An 11,266-nucleotide genomic window follows, 5' to 3' on the forward strand; every position below is an offset into this window, starting at 1 on the left:
AAAACAATCCAGAGAGAAATGGAATAAAACAATCCAGAGAGAAAGAGTTGGAATTACTCTCCCAAAAACATGAGCTACTAAGTAAAATGGGACTGCTCTTCTAGTTATAGAAAAGTATTGCAGTTTAAAAGTGCTTACAATTAAAATGTCAAGTTATGACTTTCATTTCTTCATGCAGAAATCCTTTTCCCTGACCCCCTGAGGTGCTGAGAGGCTTTTGCTGGGTAGAATCACTCAGCTAAAGGATCTCCTGCTCAAAACCTAAATGACAGCCAATTTAGTGTTGAAACCCTAAGAGAAAAAGGCAGAGGAGCACTCGATGTAAACTCTCCCTATAACAACACAAAATCCTTGTCAGGTCAGAAATAGTTTGATACACTTGCAGAAAGCAGAATTATCACTTGTATAGTGTGACAGGTCTTCTCCTGGATCCCCAGGCTGTCATGTCAACTACAAAACATCATGTCTGACATTCTTTTGCTCTCCTCATGGTTTGTTTGTTATATAAATAAAATTAAATGTCGACAGAGAGAACACCTGAGATCTCTCTGTCTGTCAGTTTCAGATATAGCAGAGTAAGGGATGAGATTGTATGAAAACAAGACAGGAAACAGATTTTGGTATGGAACAGAAAGGACAACAAAATTCTGATAATATGAAAAACAGCAGGATTTGATTATATGGTATCTAAAATGTGGTTATTGACATTCTCCTGGAAGGCATTTCCAGGCACACAAACTTCAAGGAGTTGACGGAGAACAGACAGTGCAGATTTACCATGGCAGGTAATGACTGGCTCCATAGAGAACAAGGAAAGCAATAGCTATCATTTACCTTGTCTTTAGTGACATTTTCAGCATAGGTTCCTGTGGTGTTCCTCTAGTTTACTGGGTTAGGTTAGTTGCTTACAAGGTCAACTGTGGACTGGCATGCTGAAAGGTCGACAGGTCAAAGTGACTGGTGTCTGTTTATTAATGGCATTCCCCAGCAGACAACACAAAAGCAACAGTTTTGCATCTCTGTTAACAATCTGGACAGCTAGATGTAAGGCACCCTTAGAAAGTTTGTGGAGAATGCAAAACTGTTGGGGAGGGATTAGCGTGCATGGCTGCCATTCAGAGCAGCGTTAATAGGCTGAAGAAATGAGCCTGACAGAAACATCCCGAAGTTCAACAAAGACAGATGGCAAATCCTGCCTCTGAGCCAGAACTGCCCAGGTACTGGCAGGGCACTGCCTCTGCTGTTTCACAGAGAAGGACAGGAGGCCCTGAGAAACAGAAAGTTGAATGTAGGTGAGCAGTGAGCCCTCTTGGCAAATGTGGACAGTCAATACTGGGCTCTGTTATCAAGAACATTGCCAAGATGTTGTGAAAAATTAATATTCCCCTCAAATTCCTACTCAGCAGATGGAGTTGTATCTTCACTTACGTGTTCCCCAGGAAAGACACTGACAAACTGATCAAGACCAGTGGAAGGCACTTAGGGGACTGGAGCTGAGGCAGCTGGGCTTGTTCAGTTCAGAGAAGGAAAGGCAAAAGAGTATACAATTCCTGTCTTCCACTATGTAAGGAGAGGTATAGAGGAGACAGAACAAAACTTTTGCAGATGCACAGAGAAAAGTTGGAAGGCACCCATCACAAGGCCTACCAAGGAAAATGCTGATATGACAAAAAAGTGTTTGACCATAAGAGTGGTCAAAAAAACTGACCTGCTGCAAGAAAGGTTTTGGAACCTCCATCCTTGAAGATACTAAAAATGTGTCCAGGGACATGGTCTAAACAGTCTGATCTAATTTCAAAGTCATGCTTTGAGCAAAATGTTGGACCTGGTCACCTCCAAAAATTCCAACCAAAATAAATGTGATTCCATAAATGATTATATCCCATTTTAAAGTTTCTAGCTGTTCATGAGGAATTTGACAGCTGTTAACTCTGCTTAGTCTGACCTGAAGGAAGGATCTAGGTACAGTCCTTAACAGAGTGTTGCATTCTGGAACACTCGTGGGACGAGATTATTGCAATTTGCTTTGTAGAGAAAAGATGTTTGATTCTTTTGAATATTCACAATATTGTCTCATGCAACTGGCTGCTTACTCAAGGTTGTTTAAAATGAAGAGCCTATATCTCAAGAGACACAAAAGTTTTGAGTCCATTTACAGTGTTGTCTTATCACAACTTAAGCAACTGGTTCAATTTAAAATTATCTAAACAGCCAGATAAAACATTTACCCATGTGTTCTCAGATATCTCCAAGCACCATCAATACTTCCACCATTACATCCATGTTGGTTCCTGGTATCACAAGAGATCAAGTTCTGAGCAGAAAGGTTGTCTGTGACCTGACCCTTGGAATGAATTGCTATTCTATCTGCTGCAACACCTGTATGGAAATAAATTTTCTGTTATCAAAAACAAATAATTACTCACAACTTTGCATTTGTTTTTGTGAAAGAGGGATGGAAATACAACCTCAATATTTTCTGTCTGTGCAGGTATCTTTCCTAAACAATACTGATATAATCTGCCCAGACTTTTGTGAGAGAGGACTGGGATATTGCAAAGTATCATGAGCAACTTTGCTGAAATATGACAAATCCCTAGATTTACTGGCTATTATAAAGTCCCACATATCTAAACATTAGATGAGACATTTGCATAATTGTCTCTACCATGTTTGTAAAAGTTTGTTTGCATATTCATATGTGGTTGCCTTCAGCAGAAGAAGCAAATACTTTCCAACTTCCTGCAGCTGAATCTCCAAATCTCTTTGCTTTCTTCCTATTTTTCTTTCCTTTATGTGAGGGGGGAAAAAAAGGAGAACAGTCCTATGAAGAAGAAAATTTAAGACTGAAAATATGTATTGGTTTTATTACAAAGAATATTTGGAGATGTTCATATTAAAGTGTAACTGTAGGACTCTTTGTACCTCCTTCCCTTATCACACAAAATTATTCTTCTGGGATAGACACCTTATCTGAATTCACTCAGATAATGATGATTCTTAGTCCTTATGTATTTATGAACTGATTTAATGTAGACTAGGTTAACTAAATTGTGGGTGAAACTAAGGTACTTCTACCTTCTTTATCGAATGACAATGAAACAATCATTAAGCCTCACTTCTGGTCATTACCTGTGATTAAATTTTATTTGTATTACTTTAAGCCCCAAATTTTTTACTTTGAAAATAAACTTTTAAAAAATCTCTTGAAATTCAAATCCCTGACAAAATCAACACTAACTTTGCTGAGCTTTGAGGAGGACTTCAGAAAAGAAAGTTTGTTGATGTAAACTATATTTTGAGCTTCTGTGAGATGTCCCATAATAATGAATTTATTTTCATAGGTATAAAAGCCTTTTACTGTAAAGTTTTGGAATACTTACAGAAATTATTCATGATAAGAAAAAATTATACAGCAGTGCTTGTCTGTTCATTGAGCAACAATTAATCTTGTAAATTCAGATTGAAAATGTTAGATGCACCTAAAAAATATGTGAAGGCATCTCACAGTATATAGCTTTGAAAATAATTATGTGAATTCCTTATGGAAAGGAAAATTCAGACACAGTATCTGGAAAGTCTTCCCCTCAGTGATCTCTGTTCATCTCTGCAGTAATCTGTCAGAAGAGCTTTTAAAAGCTCTCTTGGTTTTCTCTTTTTAAATGTGCAGTGGATAAGACATATCAGAAAAAGAACCTGTTCAGTCTGGTTTTTTCAGGGAGCTGGGCTTATCTGGACTAAGTGCTCCTTTCCTTCTCTTACTGCTGTGATTTAAAGAAGCAGTTGTAGAAACCTGCACCTGTGAGGACCCACTGGCCAAATTAAGTCGTAAAGTTTGATTGCATGATTTTTTTCTCTATCTTTATATATCCAAGTATGCACTGAAATTTATTGCAAGAAAAATGTACATTTTTACATCAGAAAAACTGATTTTTCTAGCTTCTTTAGAGAAAGTGACCATTGTGCCCATTTCTCATAAAACCAGAATTGGTAGCACATGAGGTTGGATTGCATTATTGACATTTCTTACAGAATTTGAAAGATTGTTTCTTACACAAATATTTGAGCAGTTTTAGGTTTTTCTTCTCATAAATTTTGAAAACATTTTACCCAATTTTCTTAAGTAGCAAGGGTTGGACACTGTTAAATGCAGAAACATATAAATACATGTAAAGAAATTAAAGCCTGCCTGTTTTAAGCTTTCAAGTCAAGCATGTAGTTGCACAGAAAGGATGGGGATTTTTAAAAAATTACTCTATTAGTTAAGATAAAGTGCATCGGTCAATTAATTTTCTACTTTCTGTCACAAAAAAAATCTTATGTTACACAATTTTATGAAAAGCAAAGTGCTGCAGCTTAGATTGACATTTTAAGGCTTTGGAACAACACAGAGGGAAAGTTGTAGCAATTTTAAAAGTTCCTATTTGCTAATAAAAAGTGAAAAGTGAGCTGAAATTATGTTGTAACTAACCACTACAGTTTTCATTTCACATATAACATCACTGATACTTTTAAAGGGAAGGAAAAAAATATTACTTGCGGTTGAAAAAGCCCAGGATGCTCCACAGTTTCGTTGATCCAAAGGATCATGAATCCACTCAGGCCACTCATAAGTCGCTGAAAAAATTGCAGGAAACTTTTCTTCTGGAAGTGACTTTCCCTAAAACAAAATGTAGAAGATCTGTATATGCTTCATTTCCTATTTTTATCATAAATTCTACTGTAATTTTGTTGGTAAACTTGTTAATTTTTAGACTGCAGAAACCTAAAGCATTGGCCCCTGTGACTTCCCAAGCAACTCTGAGGTGGTTTCCCCATGGCTGGGTGCTGTAGACCTCTGAGAGCAGGAGGATTCTGGCACTCCATTAGCTGAACTGAAAAGCTGAGCTTCAAGGCTGCCAACCTGAGTAACCTGACCAGTTTCTCTCTGATTTTTATCTCAAACAACAATCCAATGAAATTTGCTAAGTATGACCCAGCTGGCATTTTTGGAATGAAAAGCCCTCTGCTACAAATAGCAGTGACGTTAGATACCTGCTGCCCTGTTCTCCCAGACACGTGGGTGTAGGTAGGAAATTTTGTCACTGTGGGAGAGGAATCAGTACAGTGTATCACTGATTTGTCTTTTACGTAGGGGTTATTCAATCGGAAGCACTTATTCCCATTCCAGAATAAAAATCAGCGATTTTTCTTCTGCTTTTCAATCTGATAGTGAATTCATGAAAATTCATGGTCTGCTCACTAAAGCAATTTGGCCAGCCATTTCTGCCACCTTCATCTCTCAGCCTTAATTTATGCCCTCCTCCAAAGTCCTCCAAGCTTTGAACAAATATTTGCATATGCAAGAGCCATCTGGTACAACTGCTAATAATCTGCTCTGTGTTCAACATATCAAAATCATTGACCCATTTTTGTTTTTAGTGTTGAACTTCATGGAATGATTGATTATATTGTGCAAGGAAATAGGAATGGCCACAGAGAACTGCAGTATTAAGCCATGCAATCAGTCCGTTTCAAAAAATTGTTGATAATGTCACTTCCAGAAGGAAATACAAAATACAAAATAAGATTATCTGTTCCTAAGAAAAACTCTCACTGATGCTTCTTTCTCATAAGCAGGCAGAAACCCTGAAGACGAATGGCTTCTATCCTGTTTAAATTCTCTTACTGTTCTTCAATTTTCTTATCTTCTGATTCTGGGTACCCTTGCTAAAACATTTTTCTGAATAGTTTATGTGATTTATAATCATAAATCTAAGACATTGCTAAGACAATTTAAACATTTGAGGCCTGTTATTTCAAACTATTTTAGGACTCTTCAGAGAACCTAATTTTAGCCCTTTGTCTGTATCAAGATCACTTTGTTGTGTACACTGTGAAACAGCAGTGCCTCCATCCAGCTTGCACGTCTGGATTTGCCATAGCAAATCCCCAGCTGAGAAAAAGTGGGAAAGGAAAAAGGAAGCTTGTACCTCAGGTCTGTATCTGACATTGGGATACAGCCCCCACAGGCAAATTGATACAGTCTGTGTGCATTCCCAGACCCAGAGGTTCTAGGTTGACCAGGTTAGATGCAGGCTGCGAGTCCTGAATCAATTAAAGAATACTGCCAGCTCTTAGATCACTTCAATGATTTTGAAAGTCTCACCTCCACCCATAAAAGGCCAGTAAATTTTTTAAACCTTGGTAAAATATTAATCTCAGTATTTTGATTAATCAGTTTCAAAAGTCTGCTTTTTCAAAGGGTTTTATATACATGGGACTTGCAACTTCAAGTGACACTTAGGAAGCAGCAACTAATTTAAAGAGTAACTTGACAAATTATCATTATGTTCATTATTAGCGAGTAAGAACAAGCTCAAGATTTACTTTGAAGATGAAACATACAGGAGAAATCCCAGACAAATAGAATTTCTTTTTTATGATGAGGCTGTTCACTACCAACCGGTAAAAAAGCAAAATTTGGCAAATGTTTAGCACAATTATGTGGGTAATGGCTACTTACAATGATCATTACAATGCCTCACTACAAAAGAGGCAGTTGAGAAAAGCAAAATTCTAAATAGATCTCCAGTCTGTGACAATGTATTACTTTATGTATTCCTAACCTACTGCCAATATATTTATAAGCCTCATATTGTAAATCCCAGAGCAAACCCCTCATTAACCCTTAGCCTTGGCATTTAGAAATGCAGGAATGACCTGTAGCCAGAAACATTGGCTTTTTTCTGAAAAAATTGCTGCCCTGATATTGAGAAGTACTGCTGCTCTGTGACAAACATTAAGTCTAGACAACAGTTTCTCAGTGTATGCTCCATGGACCAGCGTCAGACAGCACAAGGCAATCAGCAGCATGACTGGTGAACTATTTTTAAACCTTTATATGTACTCTCTGTAGTGAAGTTAGCAGCCTGGCCAAAGCAGAAAGGTAAGAGGATATAAAAGAGCACTTGAATTTGAACTATGACTTCTTCAGAAAACATAGATGACCAATTAAAGAAAAAAGGCCAGAGATAAATGAATTTGCAAATGTGGACACTTCTTTCCCTGAGGGAAAGCAATTTTTTTTTTTTTTTAATGGAGGAAAAAGTTTCTGGACATCATTTTCTTTGTGAAGACAAAATGGGCATGAATCACCTTCTGTTTGCAAGACAACTACAACTGCTGAGGGATTTCACTGGGAAAAGCCATATATCAGTGGAACAGAGGGTGTACTTTGTCTACTTTCCAATTGTGTTTTTGAGTTTCTAGATATTTAGTGGAAAAAATGGTGCCTTATTATGTATTTCATTTTCTTGTAAGATGGCATTTAGGTGAGCATCTTGTTGCTGAGGGGTGCAGATCCTACCATTGAAATGTACCTCTTGCCAGGACTTGTGCTGACAGAATACCACCAAAAGTGCACCACAGTAGTTTTAAAGGTGTGGTGGTTATTCTTGTGCTACATGGAACTTCAAGAATGGTTGTCTCCTGCAGTGAAAATGCCTTCTCAGACGGAGGAGCTTCAGCTTTGTCAGGAGTCAAACAGTTTTAGTGGTGCACTTAGCTGTTGGTCTGTACTCAGGTCTAGCCATACTATGTAACAGAGAGCCCTCTGTTCAGATTTAGTTCTTGCTCCATATCATTGTCTTTTAGGTATTCTAATGTACCATCATGTTAAACTTCCCTTCCACACAAAAGCATCACCTTATTGAGCAGGTATAGTCTTTTATTAACAGCAGAACTTTTAAAAGCTCTAAGACAAACTTCAGGAAGTTTGTGATTTCCCTAAGATGACATGTAGATCTGTCACACTGTTTAATTTGAATTAATCCTATGAAGATTTATTTGTAGTTGGACAGTCAAAGAAACAACTAAAAAATATCTATTCCAGAAGCAAACTTTTTGGACACTGCTGGGATTTGATTGTGCTGTACATGTAAAATTGTTAGCACAGAAAAGCTTAATATTTTTGAACTTTTTTCCCATGCCTTTGAGTAAGAAGCCCCTTCTACACAAAAATGTTTTTCTCAAGCATCCCCAAAAGACAACAGAAAATAATTTGGAACGTCAGGCTCTTGCATACCAGAAGCTATCATTTTTTCCCCTTAATAATAGATCAGAAGCATGCTGAAAAAACGGTTTTTGTCAAAAAAAAAAAAAAAAAAAAAAAAAGTTGTTTTTAATGAATGGTAGCTGCAGATTTCGGATTTATTTCTACTGTACCAGAGCTACCAGTTAATCAGGTCAGTACAAGCCCAAAACTCCTGAACACTAATTGTAGTTTTTTAACCACTGAATATGCGGATGTTTAGTTTTGTGACTTGCAAAATGGGAAAGGCAGTAATAATCCCATAGAACGCATGACTATTTAATTAGTACCAGTTTATCCACAGTAAGTAACTAGTACATCAGCCTGCAAGTGAATTAGTACTCAACAAAGTCACTTAAAGGTTAAACCATAAAGGTTTGAGAAGTGTCTCTGAAAAATATTACAAAGTCATTATTTCTGAATTTTTTTATTCATATCTCTTTTACCCTATTCTGAGTTGTCAGTTACAGGTGAAGCTTAATGGAAACACTGTCATGGAAACTCACTAGTTTTGAATCACTTGGGACGTTGTAAATGTGGGAGTGTGCTTCGCTGTGTATCAGTGACAGAAAATTATTCAGGAAAGGTGAAACAGGGGCAATAGTCCATGAAAATCTGGTAAGATATTTATCTTTGAAAGTGCCTGGAACTTATCTCCATGGCTTCTTTTGTTTTGCCAGTTGGAAGAATCGATTGATGTATCCCCTGATGAGCCCAATGCATGCTACGAAATTGTTGGATGGTGCAGTGACGGTAGATATGGATCTGCCTATTAGTGAAGGAAACTGTCGTTTTTAAGTGTTGTTGTGAAGTATTAAAATGTGGCAAAGACAGGTAATTCCTGAGGCAGCACAATGACACTAAAGAGATTATATTCTTCTGGGAAACTACAGAAGGGGACAAAATCAGAGAAATTTGGAACTTCATAGGAAACTTCAGGGAAAAATATTTTTATATCACCACTAGTAAGACAGAAACCATGGGGCTAAAAGCAAGGAAGTTCTAATAATTCTGAAGAGAAGCCATAGGTAGGAGATGGGCTCAGGTACAACTGAGACCCATTTTATGCAAGCTGAATGAATTTTCCAGAAGCTGAGAAAGTCATACAGAGCGTATTATTTTATATTTTTAGCCTTTGTAAGTAGAAAGATTTCTTAGAATCCTGTGGAAAGTATGTGGTTCCAGCAACATGTAAGGAAGTCTCCTGACAGCTTAATGCGTGAATGTACAAAGCTGGATTTCTGGAGAAAAATCCACTGAATCTCCTTGGGTGTCTGGCAGCGCCAAAGGGAGTTGGTTTGTGGCTTATAGATTTCTTGAGACAGCAGACAGAGAAAATGTGACTGAGAAATTTATCAGTGGAACAAAGGTTGTAAGAAGCATAGCAGTGAAGTAGCTGCAGGAAGCTTAGTAACAATGATTCAATAGGTTGGATGTAATGCAGGACTGCTGAGTAAACAGCTACTCCAAACTGAATGGAGGAAAGGAAGTATTGTAAAGAATTTCTTGAAACCCCTTTCCTGTTTTCCTAGGTGGGATTTGTTTCACCTAGCTAGATACCTACCAATGGAGATATCAGCCTCTGATGACATCCTTTTTCTCCTGTGCTATATAAGCACCACATTGTATCCCTCAAGGAAAAAGCCAAAAACAGCAAATCAATCCAATGCTTTTGAGCCTCAGTGCAGTTCACCGGTGACTTAAGGCAGACACCTACTAAATACTGGATTAAATTATTTTATGCTATTGTCTTATTTTGACCTGCCATCTTCCAGTGAAATGATCCATCTTTGGCTGCAAAGAGTAGTCCAGAAAATCCTACAAGGCAAAACTCCAAAGCTTGATTCCTGTCCACTTCTTGCTCTGGCAACCCTTCACAGTGTAATTTTGATTGAGCTGGCTGATCTGGGCCCCAGCCCAATGCCTCTCCATGCCGCTGCAGGGAGCTGGCATTCTGTGCAACACAGAATGAGTCTGAAGCAAGCAAAAGGATTAGGACTGCTAAAATTATTGCAGAGGCCATTCCCTCTTTCCCCAAAACCTGTTCAAGTGGCAGCTCTGCAATGCCACTGTCTGTCACACAGGGCTTACCATCATGTGGAAATCCGTCTGCCACTGATGCCTAAAGATTTTAAGCTTTTTTATTTTTTTTTTTTAATATATTTGCAGCTTTGTAGATTTTTGGTATATAGCTGTATAATTTTTCATGCTTTCTCACACCTTACAATAGTAGATTACCCTCTCTCACACATTTATGCTACCTTCTCAAAATTCTGTTTGTGGGAACCCAGAGTGCAGAGAATACTTCTCTGCCTGTTTTGAAGGGTTCTACCCTCCTGGACAACACTGTTTTTGACATTCGTCCTTGGAGAAAATTGCCTACCCTCTGGGAAGAATTAGAATCTACACTGGTGTGAACTCAGTGATAGAATATTATGTAAGATTGTCACAAGGTGAAAAACTTAGAGGATTTGGGTTTTTTAATATAGTAAATAGATAAAAGCAAAAAACTTCAAAATGGAGGATTGTTGTTGTTCTCCAGACCTTCTTCTTCTTCTTCTACTACTCCATATTCTGCAGTAGAAGTAGTTTGGGATGAGTGGATAAAGAATTCTGCAGTTCCTGTCTACGTGACAAAATGATTTCTTATACACTGGAAGAAAAGTGAAAATATCTTTCGTTTTAAGTTTTCATTGGGTGATTCTCCTTTAAAAGACTGTGTCAATCTTGATACATTCTCTGCTCTGTGCTATGTCTGGGTCACATTAAGTGGCTCTATTTCTCTGATAAGACTTAATAAACAACTATTAGAAAGCAGAGAAGGCTGAAGGTCCCATTCGTCTCTCAGACTCCTGGCAAAGACTCTTAAAATTCTCCCCCATCAGGGGAGGCATAATTAAGGCATGACTGGTGTCACTGTTTAGTCTTATTTTAAAAAAAAGCATTTCTAACAAGGACACCCTGTTTTGCACCAGTACCCAGGAGACATAACAAAATATAGGGTGAAGAAGCCCTTGGAGAGACTCCAAGGGACAGGCCCAAAGGTGGGTTACCAGGTGTCATGGGTTAGCAGGCATAGTCCCGGAAGTTATGTTCTTGCAAAGGGGTGCTTACAGCTTCCTCTGTGACCTGACAGAACCTATCAGCTGGCCAGTTTGAATATGGACAATTTTTAAGCTACTTAAAATTGTGACC

The 11,266-nt window shown here is 37.9% G+C and overlaps 1 protein-coding gene across 6 annotated transcripts in view; it reads right to left on the bottom strand.

Moving 5' to 3' along the window:
- The window catches only part of TINAG (tubulointerstitial nephritis antigen), a 97,318-nt gene that overhangs the window by 76,323 nt on the left and 9,729 nt on the right, over positions 1-11,266 (bottom strand). For all 6 annotated transcript variants that reach the window (XR_001863649.1, XR_001863647.1, XR_001863648.1 and 3 more), the window contains exons 5-6: positions 4,537-4,660; positions 2,229-2,379 (exon numbers count right to left, since the gene is read on the bottom strand). Coding sequence is in view for 2 of the 6 variants with exons in the window: in XM_017739290.1 (XP_017594779.1) it covers positions 2,229-2,379; positions 4,537-4,660 (275 nt within the window). In the remaining 4 variants the exon portion in view is untranslated. The remainder of the gene's footprint in view (positions 1-2,228; positions 2,380-4,536; positions 4,661-11,266) is intronic.

This window comes from Corvus brachyrhynchos, unplaced genomic scaffold (assembly GCF_000691975.1).
Source record: "Corvus brachyrhynchos isolate BGI_N302 unplaced genomic scaffold, ASM69197v1 scaffold136, whole genome shotgun sequence".
Lineage (NCBI taxonomy): Eukaryota > Metazoa > Chordata > Aves > Passeriformes > Corvidae > Corvus > Corvus brachyrhynchos.